We start from the raw sequence: 20,840 nt of genomic DNA, 5'->3' as shown, positions 1-20,840 counted from the left end.
TCACCTGGCAGGGCATGGTTGGGTGTTGCAAGGCATCATTCCAGTAGTTGGCCTCAATCTAGGATTACAGGATGATGTATTCACTTGCACTCGCATGTCTTTGTAACATGCTGGCTTGGTGTTCATTTGGCCTGCATGGGAACATTTATGCCATAGTTAGCATTCAAAGTACCATAAATGAGAACAAAACATACAATACAAAAAGACACAAAAAAACCAAATTACTTTTCATTAAATATGCAACATGACAATAAAGCCCCATTTTGCATGTAGTATATGCAAACATATTTCATATGTCAAAGGCCCCAACCTAGTGGTCTACACACAGAGGTGGAGGTGGATATAATGGACTGGAACAGACCAGGGCGAGGATCAATCCATAAAAACACTACACTGCGTGGGGGCTTTGTTCACATTGTTCAAACCCAACAAGTGCATGTGCACAAATGCAAGCTTTATAGTGACATGTAACCTTTGTACACTGACCTCCAAACTTTCAAGCAACCTCAGTGATTTGAGCAGGTGTGCAAATGTGTGTCGGTGTGGCATTTACTAGGCCACTGGGAGACAAAAGCCACCGGTCAGAGTCATGCATGTGTGTGCTTGCTTCTTTATGTTTATGCGTGTAAAGTCGACCACATTGCCCATCAAGGAACAGCTAATGTCCCTTAGATAATGATGGGAACGGTGACCTCTCCCATTAACCTACAAGCCCTTATTAGAGATCACAAGGGTGTGAGCCATGTGAGTTTGTTCCTTCAATTACAAACTGCCCTTTTCATCATTGGGTTGGCAAACATTGCTTGGCTCAAATGGAAGATTAAAGGTGGTGTTAGGGATGTGCTGGGACCAAAATTCGGCCTGGGAATACCGTATTTTTCGGATTATACATCGCTCCGGATTATAAATCGCACCAGCCAAAAATGCATTTTTAAGAAGGAATAAAACAGATCTAAGTCGCACTGGAGAATAAATCACATTTTGGGGGGACATTTATTTGATAAAATCCAACACCAAGAACATACATGTCATCTTGAAAGGCAATTTAAAATAAAAATAAAATGTGCAGAATAAGTGTACGATATGCTAACGTTACATGACGCATAAACGACGAACTGAGAACGTGCCTGGTATGTTCAAGTAACATATTAAGAGTTATTCAGATAACTATAGCATAAACATGCTGACAAGTTCACCAAACCATCAATGTCACTCCAAATCACTAAATCCAATTAAATCTTCATCCTCTGTGTCACTTTAAAGCAACTCCACCAACTCCGGAGGTAGAAGATGCTTCAGCGCTTCCTCTTCTACGTCGCTTACGTCAGACTCATCGTGGTTTTATCAATTCAGGTCTCGAGCGGCCTCTTGTAGTTTAATGTGAAAATAACATGTGAAATGATAGACCGTTAATAATGTGTTAATAATTTCACCCATAAATCGCTCCACAGTATAAGTCACACCCCCAGCCAAACTATGAAAAAAACTGTGACTTATAGTCCGGAAAATACGGTAGTCGTCGATGGCGGCCTTCGCTTACCAAAAAATAATTGTCAATGGGGTTGGGTGGGGAATGGTGTGGAAGGAGTAGTGAGGGACGGTGTGTCGGTCACGCGGTGCAGTTTTCGTTGATGGGCCGATCATGCACCGAAAATATAGTCGGCTACGGGATGCGAAGGTCGCATGCTGAAACATGATTGTTGATGGGAGAGTCACACATGGTCGCACAATCGAGCGGTGCAAGGCCTTCTCAAATTGAACGTCACACATATGGCCGACTCCGTCATCCGGAAGGGGAGATATTGCAGTTTATGTGCCAATGTCATGCACGAACTCCAGCGAGTGTAATTTTGGTATACTCAGGTCAAGCACATCGTACTCGGGCGTACGCTCTGTACTCCATTGGTTTTGATGCAAATGAGGGATGCTGCGAGGACTGGCCCTGAAAAAACTACATTTCATCCCACAAGAGCGCTCAAAAGCACAAATGCCCGGTTACACACATTTTTACCGATGCAAAGTCTCGCAAAATATCAAAAACGAAAGAAAATTTCACCCCTGCGCTCAGTCAGACTGCGCTAGACTTGCGGCCTGCATACTTTTTCAATATTTTAAATAAATATATTTCTTTTAAGGGGTGTTTCTGGGTCAGGGAGAACCCCCCGTTTTTAAGGGAAAATATATATTGGAGGTTTATCACAATATTTCTGGGGGGGATACAAATAAATTATCATAATAATGTTTTGCAATACATTTCAGTTGGGGTCAACCCGATGTGGATTTTTGCTATTCGCGGGCCAGCCCGGTCCCTAGCACCCACGAATAGCAGGTTTCCAGAGAATAGTTTTAAGTTGTGCTATCATCATTGACCACTTAATGGCAGAAATGGCAAGGCTCGAACTTTCATACATGCATTGAGAAATGTATTGTGAAAAAGGAAATACATTAAAATATTAAAATGTAAATCGGGTCAGTAAAAGCAGACATATGTACAAATGTTGTCAATATTTAAAATGGCATTTTTGTTATACATCTGGTTAGGACGTATGTGGTCCTTCCTTTGTGGCCACGGAGTATTGCTGATGAAAAATTGTGGCCCCTTCCATCATTTAGTTTTCATATCCCTGGATTACAGTTTTGACGTTTGTCATGTAAAAAGTAAATAAATGTACCTCCAGCACATGATGCCGAGCACTTGGAGCGTATGATGGCCCATGTGTAATTGTGTTTGATTTGATTCCTTGCTTCAGTTTTCATCAGAGTGTATTCCCAATGTACACCTGGGTTCAAACCTTGCAACAATATCTGAAAGAATGCAACACATGACAAGTGCAATGTAAGTGAAGACAAAACTAAACAAAACCAAAAATAGCTGAAATTTGCTGCACAAAAACTTATATCTAAACAATAGATCTACGGTTCGACCACAGAGAACCAATTAATTACCTCAATAACCAGAGTCTCATTAATGGGTCCAGCTGATATGAGGCTCTCTGGTCTGTTGTAAGGTCTTTTATATTCAAAAATGGCTCCCGCGATTGGATGTCTGCCTGGCCAGTCCACCGTCCAATGTCCATTCAGGTAGTAACGCTTCTGGGTGTCCCTCATTGCCAAGTAGGAGCTTGATGTATTCAATTCTACAACGCGAATAGAGCGAGCCCCTGCTGGAAGGGTGACCACACCATAGTACTCTGTCAGAAAGCACAGCAAAATAAAGTCAGGATGTGGTGCAGACAAAATACAGATAATCGAAATTGACTCTGTCACTACAAACTTAGTAAAGCTGCAAGCCCAAAGTCAAAGTGTTTTGAAATTATACCGACTGTATAATGTACCTTTTAAAAGTACTATTCAATGAAAAGAATGAAGGCACTTTTTAATAAACATGAAAACAGTTTCTTCTTTATGTTCTTACTTTTTTTTAATGTTATTAAAATGTATCAAAAATACAATAGTATAAAACGTATAACATGTATTTGTTTGGATTTTTGAAGATTCAATAAAACTACAGTGTCCTTTTACAATATTGTTATTTTTCCCAAATATGCAAATATCTCACCTGCTGAGATAAACTCCGATAATGTAATACTACGTAAAATAAGAAAAACACAAAATGCACTGGCAAAGAACCCTCCAAACTAAAAGGTACCTGTATCATACAAATTGCTTGTGCGTTAGCCACCAAATAATACAATATTGGTTTAAAAAAAAAAAAAAATCGAAAAATGACCTACGGTGAGTATGATGCTGCTTTGTGTACTGTCCTTTGTAGGTCTTACAGGTGGAGTTGTCTCCTTTACACACCCCACAAACATCGAGTGCAGCTGAGGACCCCAACACACGGTCACAGCCCACTCTCTGTTGAACAAAACTCTGTTGTCATATTCATCCCTCATTATGTACAGTATTCACTTAGAGCGTTTAAATCATTTGTGAACAAAGGAGAAATATCTTGAGTGCAGTTCCCTTCCATTGTTGTCTTCAAAACACGGCAACACGTGATGACTATGTTTGAAACATGACATACCTGGAAGAAGGAAAACGATTACCTCACACAGGCCATCGATGCAGACGTTAGAGCTGTCCTGTGAGCAAAGTGTACCATCTTTGACTTTGCTGGCCAGGGCAAAGAAAAAGTCATAACCTTCAGCAAAGCAGTAAAGCTTGCATATGTCTTGATCTGGTTGGGGAGAATAATTGTCACTTTTGAGCACAGTTTCAAAGAACAAGCCTCCATCACGAGGTCCAAAATTTCTTGTTCAGGATACGGGGACACTAAGTTGGCTAATGAAAAAGCAATTCTTGAACTGATTCTTGAACTGATTTTGAGGTGACTTTTGTCCCCTCTGATGTGAAAAAAGAATATCATCTTACCGTCCACTCTCGTGTATGGTCTCCAGGTGTAGTGCCATCCTCTGAACTGTTTGCTGTTGAACTCAGCACATTGATGTGCTCTGTAATCAACGGCATTTTGGGGGCAATCGTGAGTGTTGCACAGCTTATATGACCGAGAGGAGCCTTCGCAGAACTTTCCTCCATAAGCTGGTCTGTAACAGGAAACCAAACTCAGATCATGAGTACTTTCAAATCATCTGATGTCAAAGTCTAAATTCGTGTTGGACTGGTAAAGTACTCTGGCTCACACGTGTCTATGCCCAGCCCACTGATCCTTCAGTTACATCCTCTTTAAGGTCACAGGCACTTACGTGTTTTCTTTACTCTTTGACACCCTTCTTTTGTTTCCTGCTTTGGATCGCCACATTTCATCACCTGAATACATTTTCTCACCCACTAAGCCTTTCTATCTATGCCTATCTCTGTCTTCTCTCCAACATATGCTCCCCCTCCACCTCCTGTCTCCGTCTACTTTAACCCGTCATTTGTCAGAACCTTGGCAAGACCTGATAAAGAGGACGCCTCAGGTTTTGATAGAAGACTCAATGGCTGAGTAGCTATGCAAATATTCCCAAGTGATTTATGAGCAAGCGAGTAAGTGACTAGATAAGAGCATATGCAAAAAGTCACGTGACTCATACAGTAGCAAATGGTATACAGTACAGGCAGACTGCAACCTTCAACTTAAAAAGCTAGAGACGAGAAAACTATCCAAATTCGTTTGCTGTGTTCCATATTTGTTCATATTTAAAATCCACAGCAAAAGTAATCAATGGATCAATGATTGGAAGTTTTGCAACTATTATGAAGTAGTTGACAAATTACAATGAAACTGACAAACAAAGTCATTGAAGAAGTAGTTTGGGTTTGAAACATATATTTTGTAACACGAGTCCTGATGACACCTCGAATATAAAAACCCAACGGAACGCTTGTGTGCCATGACAGACCATCAAATTATCCAATTTCACGTATCTTCACAATATATCTTTTTTTATCTACTGTATTCAAGTGACCAATAATGAAATGAACAATTAAATGCTCGTTCATCAGATGGCAAAAGGTAAAATAAGCTAGTATACACTCTTGTTGCCATTCATACACCAAAATGAGTCATGGCTTCCTTCAGCTTCGTGTTTAACTCAGCATGCCTTGATTTCACACTGGGTAGTAAATCTGTGAAGAAACTAAATGGTACTGCAGGATTCATACACACGCACGCACACGCACACGCACACACACACACACACACACACACATATATATATATATATATATATATATATATATATATATACTTTTCTTTTATTTTTTATGTATTTTTTGAGGGGGCAACATTTTGGGTTGATGGTCTGCTGTGAGATTTACCTCATGTGAAATTGGTGTCTCGGTTCAGTAAAGGTTGCAAAGCATTGTACGAAGTGATGCTTACCTACCACAGTCTCTTTATCACAATGGTTCCCATTCAAAATTTCAATTTTGCCTTCGACAAGTCAAGTTTTAGAGATTTCAGGTTTTTGTGAAGCTTTTTTTTCACTGTTGTACATGAAAGTAAAGTTGTGTATTGTGCTATCACTTACTTCGGTTTATTGCAGTGCCGATCCCGATAGGTGACACCACTTTGGCAAGTTCGCGAGCAGACAGACCAAGCCGACCACTCTGACCACTGGCCGTGCTGGGGCCTCGGGCCCTCATCACCGTGTTTCACACACTGACCCCTTCGACACCACTGGGAAGATGATAAATGCATTTTGACGATGCATTAGGTCAGGGGTAGGGAACTCCGGTTCCTCAAGAGCCATATCCTGCCTGTTTTAGATCCCTCCCCTATTCCAACACACCTGATTCCAATGATCAGCTCATCAGCAAGCGCTGTTGAGGCCTGAAACGATCATGAGCAATTGAATCAGGTGTGTTGGAGTCGGGAAGGTTCTAAAATAGGCAGGATATGGCTCTCCAGGAACCGGAGTTCCCTACCCCTGCATTAGGTTGTCAACATATCATCACCATAGGCCAGGCAAGGAAAGGCAGTTGATATAGCACATTTCATACACAAGGCAACTCAATGGGATTCACACAAGCAAAGACACAGCAGTTACCAACATTCAAAAGCAAAGCAAACAATAGTAGCCCACAAAAATTACTACAATGTACAAGTTTTGGAAGCAGATGTCAACTCAAGGGTGGTCAAACATATTTTGGGCTCCTTATTCACTGTCTCTAATGGCTGTTTTATTACCAGACAAGATATTCTTCAGATGTAATTTCCCATTAGAATTTATTTTAATCGTGGCTGATACTGAGTGACTCGAAACGATGCTTGGAACCACATATTAATCAATCAAAGCATGCTTTATAATTTCCTTTTAGAATAAACATGCAATATTTAGTGCTACTTTGGGCGTCTTTTGTCTTCTGAACTGAAAAGCCAGAACTCTGTTTTATTTCAACAGTTGTCACAAATGCATTTAGTCTTGTGTTTTAAATGATCAAGTAGACAAGAGGTCAGGTTTCACTGAGGTTCACTGTTACCACCACTCTGCATTATCACATGCGATCCATTCAGCCAGCCCAAGCATGGATGGTAGGTTGGATGTCATGTGGATGCTTTGTCAGAGACCAATGGACGTGTTTAGAATTTATAGATGAAAAAAAAAGTCAAAACACAAAGCAGTTACATTTTTCAAAAGTAGTGTGACCTTGCTTCAAATCCCTGCATGTCATGTTAGAACGCATTCTGAAATTTAGACTCCTGTCACAGCCGGTTTAGATCATGAATTGGATCTCTTTGCGTAAAGATGGCATCAGACGTCACAGGAAACTGGCCTTTGGGATGATCCATGTTGTAATAGGTGGGGATGTTCCCTTTCGCACAGGGTTTTCATTGCAGCACACTGATCCCACGAGCATATTTTTTCAAACATCAGTGGCAAAGCAGTTGCAGCTGCTCCTTGAACATTATAATAAAAAACATGTTGCTTTGTTTTTTTAATTTGTGAATATTACACAAGTGGTAGTGGAATCATGACTGTTTCTGCACGTCAAATTGATCCAACCATGCTTTTATAGAACTTGACTTTTTCCACAAAATTGGGCCAATTTTGGGGGGATACAGGAGTATGTCCTGTTTACCGTTTGTCTTTCATAGCATTGTGTCCCTGAGTAATATCCCTTCAAAGAAGAAAGTATGTTCGGCACCCTTAATTCCCTGAAAGAAAAATCACCACTAAAATTCATTCAATTCAAACCTTTGCACCTGCAATGTAAATCCGAAGGACACCACTTTCAAATATCCAGTTGTCTTTTGTGTCATTTTTTTTTCCCCACCGAAGTTAGATTTCTTTGTTGAGATGGTGCCATGAAATCACACGCTTGTATTAACCAACCAGAGATGTACTTCTAAACAACGTTTGTTGTTCTTATTTTCTACCTATAACTACATGTTGGTTTGAGTGGCCACAATTGTTGTTTATTGAATTGGACGAGTTAAAAAAGAATTTTCCAAATTAGTGTATTCTGTTTTTTGTTTTACACATCACAACATCATTGAAGTTTGTATACATGATGATGCCATATGATGCTGTGCTTTAGTTGATTAATATTGTCAGAATGTATCACCCATAGAGTTTCAATTCTAACAAGGGCTGCGCAATATTGGAAAAACAGTGATATGCAATGCGGGTGTTGAATATAGCGATAGCAATATTATTGTGATATTTAAAATGTGTACCTAACCCAGCCGCTGGGGGGCAGTGCCCTCCCCTGGGGGTGCACTGTTCCCCAGTGCCGGTCCCAAGCCCGGAGAAATGGGGAGGGTTGCGTCAGGAATGGCATCCGGCGTAAAACTTTTGCCAAGACGACCATGCGAGTTGGTAGGACGGTTTACAGGGGCGGATGGAAATTACTGACTCGCTGTGGCGACCCCTGAATAGGGATGTGCCGAAAGGAGAAGAAGAAGAAGAAGAAGATTTAAAATGTGTACCTAAGGAAAATAAGCAATGCGTTATTAGCGAATTAATTGTAATGCCCCTAGATACTGTTCAATTATTGGATGGTGATGTGCATTTGAGGTTGCATCTGATTGGTCGAAGTCTGACAAATGCATACAGTTTCATATAAAAATGATTGCACGCCTTTGTGATATGGATATTATATGGACCAGTATCGCACTAAAGATATTTGTCAATATATTGTGCAGCCATAATGTAAACAAATTTTTAGTCACCATATCAGGTCCACAGGAAGAGCCTTCAGCTGCGGGCATGAACTTGGTCTCACACTTCCTCCCGATGCGGTGACACCAAAGAGCCTTGCAGATATCCTGGAAGAAAAACAAAGGACATTTCTGCTGTTTTAGTCTCATCTCCAAATGATAGAAGTATGATGACTACCACCCCTAGTTAAAAACTCAATTACACAGAAGCAATGGGAATGGCATTACATCCTGCAGCACCCAGCACATCCCACACAGACCTTCTTCCATTCTCTCCCCTCAGGCAAGAGGCGAGGTAAATGGAACCGGTTATCCACTTATCATCGTCCACCTACCAGAAAGCAGCCTACTAACTGACAAGTGGATGCACAACTACAAATATGACACTGGTCTTGGTTTAGTGGAATTTGCACACTCAACTGAGGAGTGACGTTTGAGACATCTGATAAGGATATAATTCTTTCGCACAATCCTATATATGCAAGAAGAAAACAACACTGAGTGAAGAGGGTCACTTTCAATGAACATTCATTTGAATTGCTGGCTACAGATACAGAGAGAAACAAAGAAATAATAATGTGCAATCACAAGAATAATAAAACATTCAATTCACATGATCTACTGGTTGTGTTTCTCAGCAGTGGTCTGGAAGAGCGCTGTATGGTTTCCCAGATCATGTTGCCAGAAAAACATAGTCTGCTACTTTTCAGCAATTCCACTCCCTTACTATCTGAACGACTGCATCGGAGTTTGACAAAGCAGCACAGATGCTGACAGGCACCTCGTCGTCAGCACCTTTCCCCTTAAGAGCCACCCTGGAGTCCATCATAAGGTCTATTTGTCCAGCTGTTTAGCTTGTTTAAGACTAAAAAAATTGCAAAAGTGGAAGAGATCAAGTGAGACATAGTGGGAGTGAACAAATAGTGAATGGCAGTTTATGAGCTGAGATATTCACTCCCCATGTCAGTATGCCCTTTCTGGTGATTATTTCATCAATCCCATGTGGGATCTCAGGTATTGTATTTCCTACCATATCATGTGTATATGTGTGTTGGACAATAAAATTCCTTGTATCATTGAGCTGATCATGAGATTAAAATATAGGAAAAGCAAACCTTAACAACACAGTGCAGTATCGAATCTATGGTGTTTTCCAGAGCCTACCATTTTTTAGCTTCATACTCTCTTAGCAAAGAGACCATTTTCAATTGCCTTCCAAAAATGGCAATACATGATCTCATAGGGCAATAAACTGCAGCTGGGAAGCTGATTCTTGTCCTTTTGTTTCATGAGTGACAAATATCGGGACAGGCCAAGACTGCAGGTGTTGCTTAGAACTCTGGGCTCAAGCACCTCGGTGCTACCAGGGGCATGAGCGGAGAAAGTGCATTCAGGCACAACTGAAGATAATACAAGAACAAAACCATGAGAAACCAAAAAAAATAGTTCATTGCCGAAATAAGGCTGAAGCATTGTAATGTTTAGGTGTTTAGACAAGCATGTTGGGAGGATGACATGTTTATGTAACACATAAAGCCCCAGACAACTTAGCTCCTGGGATCATTGGGACACACAAACCCCTCCTCCACGGTAAGGTGACAGTTCACAGAGGGGATGCACAGGCTATGTGATGTATTAAAAAAAAAAAAAAAAAAAAGTACCTTTTTAAAATCAAGGGTGCAGAGCTTGGCCTTTTCACCAAACTGCCATTTGCACTGTGTGTCTGCATCATACAGCTCGCCTGGCAGCTTCTCAGGATAACGATACTCCTTGACTCCGCTGGGTTCATCTGATAGGCACAAAGCCTGGGCCGAGCTGGCAAAAAGTAGACGAGGGCAGAATACATCAGTGTCTGTCCTTGTTCTTTCCCAGTCAGTAGTTTGCATTTGATAAAGAGGTTATCCTGATTTGATTGTGAAATTCAAATTGATACATCAATTGATAAATCAGCACTGTACACTGAAGGCCTTCAAAGGTTCCTCTGCTACACTATCAAAAGCACTCACCTCCATTTACAATTTGCGTGAAAATGTATTTACGTATTTCAGTCTTTTTCTTACTGTCACAATGTGTGCCTTTGTTGCACAGCTACCAGTTGTTTGTGGGTTGTTTTTCCATTCACTTTTTTGACCAAGCTCAGACTCAAGTACGCTGGCCACCACCGATATAGATAAGCAAAGACTTTGTGAGCATGACTGATATACTTCATATTTCGAGGTGCTTGGGATTAAAAAAAAAAAAAGATGAAAAGTACTTCATAAAATATGCCTTGCAACAAAAGGCCAAACAAACATGGCCAACCATGATACAGCAGGGAAAATTCCAAGAAGAGTGAGCAATTCCATTGTTCAATGTTTATGCAACTATTTGCATTTTAAATTGTTTTTCATCAATCAAGTTTTAGAACATACTTTGTATAATCTAACATATAATTACAAAACCACAATGTCATACTTTATCCATGTTTGGAAGGAAAAAAAAAAAAAACGCGGACAAGACACACCCATCCATCCGGAACAGGGTCACGGTGGATGCCGGAATAGATCCCACGCCGCCCACAAGATACAGTATTGTCGTTTTTATTTTTTCTGCAAGATAAACTACTTAACTTTAGAGTTTAATGTTAGACTCAATTTTTTTTTAAAATACAAAAACATTTCCGTATTAAAACTTATGCAGAAGAAAAACAGGTGAGTAAGAGCAAAACAATAGCAGCATCATTATTTATATGGAGTAGCACTTTCACAACAGGTGTAACTAACAAAGCGCTTCACAGAACATTTAACCTAAGATAGATGTACCGTATTTTCTGCACAACAAGGCGCACCAAAAAGCATTCCATTTTCTCAAAAGCCGACAGAGCGCCTTATTATCCAATGTGCCTTATATATGGATCAATATTCAGATTTCTTGGACGCAGTATTTAAAAGGTTCTGTAAAGCGCTTTGTTACAGCTGCAGCGGTTGTGAAAACTCTATATAAATAAAGCTGTCTTGTATGGTATTGTACTATATTCCTTTAGCATAGCTCTATCTAGTGGATGCATAATGCAACTGCAGCCACTATTGTAGCTTCTATTCTCTGCACTTTATAATGCGGTCCGCCCTATATATGAAAACAGTTTTAAAGTAGGCCATTCATTAAAGGTGCGCCTTATACTCCGAAGCGCCTTATAGTGCGGAAAATACGGTATGTCTATTTAAATAACTTATTCAGTATATTTTATTTTAAGTGACAATTCAAATAAATAAAATTTGCATGTAAATATGCCAGATTCGAGCCATTGGCGGGTTTCCATCTGCAGTCCCTTGACACCTTGATGTAACAATAAAACACACCGAGCAAACTTATGAATTGTTCCTGCAATTTTTAATGCAATGGTCACATCACCAAAATGATTTTCTAAAAATAGCTCACCAGTGACGGGACATAATGATTCTCTCAAAAAAATGTCGCAGTGATCATTTGAAAATGTAAACAATGGCAGAGACTTATCGAAATAAAGTTTTATAGATTGATATTAATTTGTTTCCTAAATATCATGAGAACTCATTAACATGATCAGTTTCGTCACAAAATATTATTAATAACCACATATAAGCGTACCATTGATAAAGAATAAAAGGTAATTTTCGCAAATTTGCTATTTCAGAAGTGTGTATCAAACTGGTAGCCTTTCGCATGAATGAGTATCCAAGAAGTACCGGTAACCCTTCGTTTCAAAAAGGTTGGTCACCGCAGATCTAAAGGTTGGTCCAGGCCTTTTAAGTAATAGCATGTAAAGAAGTAAAATTGTGCTTGTATGACAGTATATTGCAATAGTGTCATCATGAACAGTTTTTGTGATCATCTGAACTACTGTCACGTGCATAGGACAAATATTCTCCAATATATAAAGATACAAACAAGAAATTCTTGCCATGTCAGGCTGTAAAGTATCATAATGTAAAACGTCTAACTCTGCAATTATACATAAACTCGGTTGTCCCCTGAACACTGGAATGACATCCTAATCGAGAGCCACATTATGCTTCACGGTTGATGGTCTATGTGTTGCCAAGGGAACACGACATTCTGCCAAACGCAATCAATTTTTAAATGTATTAGCACTGAATTTGGAGAGGAAAAAGCTAGGTCACCTGGATTCAGACAAGTAGGGGATTTCCAGTAAGTGATATCACTGACTCTTAGACGGAAAACTTAAACACAGCAGCAGTCTGACAAAATATTTTAGAAAGGATTATTGCAGTGACCATACCGCTTTAGCATGGAAGATGAGTTTGTGCATGCTTGTGTGTGTGTGTGTGTGCGTGTGTGTGTGTGTGTGTCTATACACATAAGCAAGCAAGGCCTGTTGGCCTTTTCTCTCCGTATCCGTACCCAACAAGGCATGTGTGAAAAAGTTACAGCACAAACGCACAGCATGCAAACAACTGCAGCCTACATATATCTATACCTATCTATCTATATACCAATATATATATATATATCAATCAGTAATCGTAATAATTGTCTTTTCTTACTTGAGAAAGCGGCTGAGGTACTGGCGGCTGCATGCAGACCATGAGAAGATACCATTGTGTCCCGCTAATGTGGGCGACATGATGTTGCCTTCTGACTTCTTACAAATGTTTCCTTCACCATCATGGACCATTCCAAAACTAAAGAATGAACACAAAAGGCATTTGTGTAGTTGAAAAAAACAAACAATTTGTCAATTTGTTATCATGGCAGATAGTCCTTACTTATGTCCAGATTCATGGGCAATGGTGAATGCCAATCCTAGACCTGTGTCCTCATTAATGGTGCAGCTACGGTACTTGCTGCACATCCCACTTATAGGGGCAAAACCTGAAAAAAAGTGTGACAATTTGCTAATACAAATAGAAATAGCAATTTCCTGAAATATGTGGATGAAAATTATTGCACAATACCTAACTATACATTAAACAAGTCACACATTATATTTTGACATGGTTAAACTCCATGACAATTAACAGTGCTATCAAGCTCCTCTAGAACAACTTGAAGATTAACAAAAATACTGTACAGACACTTGTTTGCAAGAGCTGCCCCCCCCCACACACACGTTGTTTGTTCTATGTGTGTTTCTCTCTGCGTTTTTTTTTTTTCAAATGAAGGAAAATACTGTCGTTGGATTGTCATCACCGCAAACAAGCTGTTTTATTAGATACCACTCACTCAAAATTCATTGTGTTACATTGAGTGTTTCTGTGTTTCTGTGTGGCTGTGCGTGCACATATTCAATTTATAATACAATAAACAATGCTCGATGGTCTAAGTAAAAACAGCAATCACCTAAATGAATTCAAGACCGATGATTTTATCGAACGGGTATGTTATGTTATGCAAATTCTGGCAGTAATTATGTTTTTAAAACAGAGAAATTCATTTGATTGTTTGTTCTGTGTGAGCCTATTTCTATTTTATTGAATTAGAAAACATATTTATCTATTTCATATTTTCAACATCTGTTATTGAGTGTCACACCATGTGACAAAGGACAGGGGCATCTTCCCAGACAGAGGGAAATGTAAAGGAAGAAAGTTTGTGGCTTATAAGCGTTGTAAATAAATGATGAGGAGAGTTGACATTGTTGTGACATGAAAACAAGTTAACCTGATGTATTTTCAGTTTCACTCTATGATATGTGATTGATGTGTTTTTTTTTTGTGCCCTTTACATTTTTGAGAGAATGCCCCCCATTATTTATTCTTAATTCACAGTTAAATATATAGTTTTAAGGAGTGCAATGACAGTGACAAAGATGTACCCAGAGTGTCACAGGGTTCATTCTTCCATGAGCAGATGTCAAGTCCAGTGAGTAGAATGGCGTGGTCATGGCGCTGACCCTCCTGGCCTCCAAGAGTAGACTGCCACTGGCAGAAACTGTTCAGTGTGTGGTCTGCATGGTGACTGATCACCAATCCATCCTGGGACATAAGGGTAGCAATGAGAGGGATGACGATTACAGTTAATTGTAGAAATTATGATTGAATCGTAAGTACATACAGTAAACCAGACTTCGTTATGTACACTGGCCTGCACCATCTCCAGTGATCAATTTCCCGAGCTTATAAAAAGCTTCCTGTCCAGTTTTGATTCACACTACTATTCATGTGGGATAGGAATTGATTGAAAAGCGAAAATCTGTGTATAATTGTCGCCCTTTGAAATGCTTCAAAAAATGTTTTAAAAAAAACGGCGATGAAGATTCAATGTGTGCCTTCCATGAAAAACGGTGGTAAATTGAGGTGAAAAGAAAAAAAAAATTTAATATTGAACAAACCAACTAATCAGTGAATATGGGAGTCCTCAGGCGCCGAAACACTAGTAGGTGGGGGTCCACTGTACTGTATATGAAACATATCGTACATTATGATATGGATGTAGTTCTACAACACTATAAACTACAGCCAATAAAAAAAAAAACAAATATCAAACAAATACCAGATACCAGGCACAACGTGAGGATTTTTTCTTTCCTGGGGCTGAAGGAAGTGGAGCTTGACTAATATGTAGGAGGGCTGAAAAAAAATCGATTTTCATGATTTCACTAACTTGAGAGGTTTTTTTTTTTTTAAATTAGAGTCTAATCCACAATGGGGGTGTGTGGTTTTCACCTGTTCTTATTGGGAAATGCAAAGTTGTTGCACACTATTTTATAGCCTCCGCACCTATGAGCTGCGGCTGGTGCTCCTTCGTCTTTGTTATGTTTTTAGTCGAAAAGCCTTGTCGTGTCATTTGAAAGGAAAAATATGCCCTCCACATATCCTCACCTGCTCTTCATCAAGAAGCACAAGTCCCACTATAACGATATTGATGCTCCCTCCTATGGTTCCATCTTTGAAGAGGCTTGACACCTAGACACAGCGACATAAGTCATTATAAGAAGTGACTCTGGCACCTCCCTTATGAATTGTCAGACTGACGTAAATGACGAAGCAAGCACCAACATTCATTCAATCAGAAGGCAGGCCTAACATGGAAAAAAAAGACCCCAGGTGCCAATTAGAAATGAGACTTTCTGGGCATGAGCCTGTGCAGGTGTTCCTAATGTTATGGCATTCATGAGAAAGCTTGAATGGTCTCTTGATCTTGGGACCTCACTCACCCATATCATTCAATCAGGTCAAGTAAATACCACAGGTACTTGTCATTCTGCATTTATCTAATCTTGAAATTCACATTCCTTCCTTATGTTCCTGATGTTTGGGCTTTTTCCTGCACTGACACATGTCTCGACTCAGGACTGTGTTTTGTTTCCAAGTTTAAGTGAAAACTCAGAGGTCAAAAAGACAATCAAAACTACTTACTAAAACTTGAGATCTCCCGAAACACATAACAGATTGTCAAATCCTAAAACAGCTACAGTGAATCACTTTGTTTTCATTTTCACATAGTAGTTGCATGCGTTATGAGACTAATAAAGGATTTCTTTATATCGATAATGACCAAAATTCATGTTGTGGCAGAAACAAGATATTATTGTCATTATGATTGCATTACATTGCATTTGTTTGTATTATATACTTGTACGTATATCTATATCTATCTATCTAGAACATATGTAGTAATGTTCTCATGGCCATGGTTGTCCATCATCTTTCTGTCCACTACCACCAGTGTCTCAACATTTAGATTTGGATTATTTTGGTCCTTTACAATAATCGCCCTCTTGTTCCTGGGAAAGAACTTGTACTCATCTGGAAGCTGGGAGAGATGCTCTCTTGGAGGTTTCGGCATGTCTGGGGGGGAAAAAAAAAACAACCAAATATTGAAACGATGCAACTAAATCATGAGCAAATTAAAGCAATTGGAACTTCAACTTTAACAAAAAACAGCTGGAAATGGGAGTTGCAAGCTATACAACTCTTACTACACATTGCTTCCCTCTTATCTGCTCCAAAATTCAGTACACCAACAACACTGAAAGCCCTCCTGTGGACTGTTTGCATGCAGCACTTTGATGTATCTGACATGATGCCTTTCCAAAGAAAATGATATTCAATTTAAATTTCATATGAAAAGGTATTTATTTAACCATGTTGTATATTTAATATTAGTGATAGTTTGCAGTGAGGTGGCACTGCGCTACATCAAACTGAGAGGAGTTTATATTTTGATGGTCTTATTTCGGTTTCGGCATGTCTGGGGGGGAAAAAAAAAACAACCAAATATTGAAACGATGCAACTAAATCATGAGCAAATTAAAGCAATTGGAACTTCAACTTTAACAAAAAAAACAGCTGGAAATGGGAGTTGCAAGCTATACAACTCTTACCACACATTGCTTCCCTCTTATCTGCTCCAAAATTCAGTACACCAACAACATTGAAAGCCCTCCTGTGGACTGTATGCATGCAGCACTTGGATTTTTCTGACATGATGCCTTTTTAAAGAAAATGATACTCAGTTTAAATTTCAAATGAAAAGGTATTTATTTCACCATGTTGTATGTTTAATATTAGTGGTCGTTTGCAGTGATGTGGCACTGCGCTACATCAAACTGAGAGGAGTTTATATTTTGATGGTCTTATTTCGCGATTATCGGCTGCAGTGCAGTTGACATAGCTTGTGTGTGTGTGTGTGTGTGTGTGTGTGTGTGTGTGTGTGTGTGTGTGTGTGTGTGTGTGTGTGTGTATCATCTACGATAGCTCTGTTGACTCTGGTAGCCACAATGTTCTGCTACGATTAGTTATAGTTTAAACCTGCACTATGCATGTTGGTGTTTGTTACTTGATGAGATCATAATAATGGAAAATCTACCTGTGCAACAAAGGACAGACGCGCTATAATGATAAAGATTTAGGGCCTTGATTTCGTGCCAACGAAAGTCCAGCAAAAGCGCAGTCAAATTGTGCACATTGGTGACTTTTTCTTTCTTTAGGTATTTTTCTAGAGAGGTGCAGGTGGTTACGCACAAACACGCTATACTAGACTTGCCCCGTCCCGAAAATGGAGATACGCCCGTTTATACGGTGAGCGCAGTGCACTTTCTGTCACCAAATTGTCAACCCCTGGGGCATCAGCTCTGTCCCCCAGAGCACCCAGGGAGTTGCAACGCCCTCTACCAAATTCCCAAACATGGTAAACTTGACTTGCCCCAACAAGAATATGAGGACGCACCCATTTTTACGCCAAGCATTTGGGCACCTGTGTATGACAAGAGGGCCTTAATCTGAAACCAACCATCTAATTTCATTTTGTTTGTCACCACATATAATGAATACAACTAAATCTATGTCTTTAAAGTCATGCAGTAGCCTCACTCATTTTAAACATTTGAATCTTCCTTGATTCCAGTTATTACAATGAACAACTTACACTTTCTGTCTTGAATGTTTGCTTATATAGACGGTAAGCTGGGGATCCGCCAATGTGGGTTTGTGACTAAAACGCAGCACAGGTGTTCACTGATGTCATCCTCAGGGAATGACAACACAGTTTGTTTCCACTTGGGACATACAGCTGGAGCTCTGCAGGTTAATGGTGGTGGTACCACTTCAGACCTCAGGGATCAGATAATGTATAATGATCTTGAAGTCATGGATCGAGCCTAAACATTTATCGTGGTGCATAGCGACTATTCAACTACTACACAGGTTTCCCATAACCTTTCACAGGTCATCTCAACCAGAGTATAAACTGACATATGGTACTTGGTATAATGTGTTGTCACATGCGAGTTTGGTGATCATTTTCCCATGAGTTACCCCGAACACAGCAAGGTAACAGATGCACTTTTGAAGAAGAATGTGGCATTGACCAATATATGTTTTCTGAGAGGGGAAGTCAACACAAACATTTTCTTTAAAATAATGTTTTATGCAGCCCCATTAGTCTAAACACGGTATTTTGATTCATATTGAATTTGTGGAATAAGAATAAAGCAGAAATGCATCCATTTTTATCCATCTCAGGGAGTGGCCATTTTGCCATTTGTTGACTGAAAATGACATCACAGTTACTCGGGACTCAGGTAATGACCAGTCACTGCTCACCCTGATTTCTGAAGCTCAGCCCTGATTGGTTGTTACCTGAGCCCTGAGCAACTCTGGTGGCAGTTTCAGTTGATCACAAGTGGCAACATGGACGGGCCCTGAGATGGATAAAAACGTGTGGATTTTGCTCCTTAACTCATATTCCACCAACGCACTACTAATCAGAATGCCGTGTTTAAAGTTGTTTAGACTTCAGAATGTTGTTCAAAGTAGTGGGGACACATATATCATATGATTGTAAAGAGCATTTGTAGACTGACTTCCCCTTTAAGAACGATGCAAAGGATGCACACACACATTTAAGCGTCATGACTGCACAAAATAACGGGCTGAGATTATTATCTGTGATTCTACAGTTTCATGCTACGATAGGATTTAATTCTGTTACAAAGACTCACAACTTGTGTCATGTTATGCTGCGAGTGTGAATTGTGTATTGCGCAGACTTGCGCAGTCCATTTCATCCCACCCCCAGCTCATCCCGAGCCTGTTGTATAGGAAAGGAAAGTGGCGAATGGAAACGCGGCATAACCTGATAACTTCAATAGTGTAGTGAAGTAGTCGTTAGCACAGCTGACTCAAGGTTTTGCAAGGTTCGAATCTGGCCCTTCTCTTGCTCCCACATTTCAAAGCCATTGATATCAGGTTAATTGAAGCACTAAAATTGTTGACAGATGCAAATGTGGGGATGAATTTTTGTTTGTCAATCTGTGCCCTGTGATTGACTGGCAACGAGGCCAAGGTGTACGCCATGTCACGACCAACGGCAGCTGGAAAAAGCACTGACTCACCCGCGAACCGAGTGAGAAAAAGCGGTATAGAAAATGAATTGGATGAGAGGGGGCGTTTAAGACCTTGTGAATGTCACTTCAACTTTTTCACATCCATTGTTCCTTCAACTCTTAACGGGGCTCTTTGTGTTTCTGCATGGCCCTGGTATCATGACGATGTAAACAACACAATGAAAAGTTTTCCTTACATACATTTCTTCCGTCTTCCGCAGAAGTGTTGCCTCTGCTTCTCTTCGTAAGTGTCGTCATCATCTTGCCGACGGTTGCTGTCGTAATTTCCTCTGCTGTGATGCTCCTGCTGGTCAACATGTCTGTTACTGTTGCTGGGATGATCACTTTGCTGCCATCCTTGGTCCTGTTCATCAGTCTTTAATTTGGTTTGCTTTCTCGTGGCAAAACTCCTGTTTGATTTGTTAGGAGCTGAATCTGATGATCTCTTCTGAAACACCCGAGGGTGATGTCGTCTCTCCCTGGCACTCTTGTAGAGGATGTGTGGCTGGTGATGAGATGGTGCTGAGAAGTTCTCTTTCAGAGCCAAGTGGTGGGGCACCGGCCTCAAGAAGTAGTCTGCATCTTGAGTGCGAATCAAACCTGACTAGAGACAAGATGCAAAGTCAGTTTCCTAAAAGAGGTGGCTCTCACCAATGAAACAGAGTCCATGTTTATTTCTTCAGAATTAAAGCCATGCATTCATCAGCCAAAATATCAGGGCTGATCTATCTATCTATCTATCTAGCTGATCTATCTATCTATCTATCTATCTATCTATCTATCTATCTATCTATCTATCTTGTTTTGATTGTAAAGTGTCCTTGAGTGTTTTGAAAGGCGCTTATAAATGTAATGTATTATTATTATTATTATCATCTATCTATCTATCTATCTATCTATCTATCTATCTATCTATCTATCTATAATATAGATAGATAGATATAGATTCTATATATTTTTTTCTGACTGCTTCGACTCTGACAGTGATTCTTACAGCACAATTTCTAAAACTATTGTTGTCTATTGCAAAACCACTCCCAAATTCTCAAATCCAAAAGCACAAACAGTGCTCAGTACTAAGTTTGAACTTTTGTAACACACAATATGAGTGCCCAGCACTCATTTTGCAGAACTGTAAACACAACTCACTCCTTTACGCTGTATTTCCAAATGATTAACACACTCCTTGCAAAACTATTCACAATTATTATTTACTCTATTCTGCCAATTGTCACAGGAGAAAACAGCCTGAGCACTAGAAATAAGCCACAGGTAAGCTGTCGGCAAGGGCGTGGGGGCCATCGGGAATTTCGTGAGGTTCCCAAAAAGCTGGTCGATTTCTGAGTCTGGCCGAACAGCCCCCATCTCCCCCATCGAGGAATAGGTTTCGGCGCGTAATGGCCGCCGTCACCAAGCAACACACCC

General features: G+C 39.9%; 1 protein-coding gene across 1 annotated transcript in view; it reads right to left on the bottom strand.

Annotated features, from left to right (window-relative positions):
• The window catches only part of adamts16 (ADAM metallopeptidase with thrombospondin type 1 motif, 16), a 40,676-nt gene that overhangs the window by 10,425 nt on the left and 9,411 nt on the right, over positions 1-20,840 (bottom strand). The window contains 15 exon segments of the mRNA XM_019880111.1: positions 5-131; positions 2,673-2,805; positions 2,947-3,191; positions 3,735-3,858; positions 4,050-4,180; positions 4,375-4,547; positions 5,976-6,124; positions 8,621-8,716; positions 10,270-10,423; positions 13,132-13,269; positions 13,354-13,459; positions 14,403-14,562; positions 15,409-15,492; positions 16,163-16,377; positions 19,617-20,019. Coding sequence (XP_019735670.1) covers positions 5-131; positions 2,673-2,805; positions 2,947-3,191; positions 3,735-3,858; positions 4,050-4,180; positions 4,375-4,547; positions 5,976-6,124; positions 8,621-8,716; positions 10,270-10,423; positions 13,132-13,269; positions 13,354-13,459; positions 14,403-14,562; positions 15,409-15,492; positions 16,163-16,377; positions 19,617-20,019 — 2,438 coding nt within the window.

Source organism: Hippocampus comes, unplaced genomic scaffold (assembly GCF_001891065.2).
Source record: "Hippocampus comes isolate QL1 unplaced genomic scaffold, H_comes_QL1_v1.1 scaffold135, whole genome shotgun sequence".
Classification (NCBI taxonomy): Eukaryota; Metazoa; Chordata; class Actinopteri; order Syngnathiformes; family Syngnathidae; genus Hippocampus; species Hippocampus comes.
Note: the sequence above shows the minus strand (reverse complement) of the source record. Positions and strands in the feature narration are given on the sequence as shown.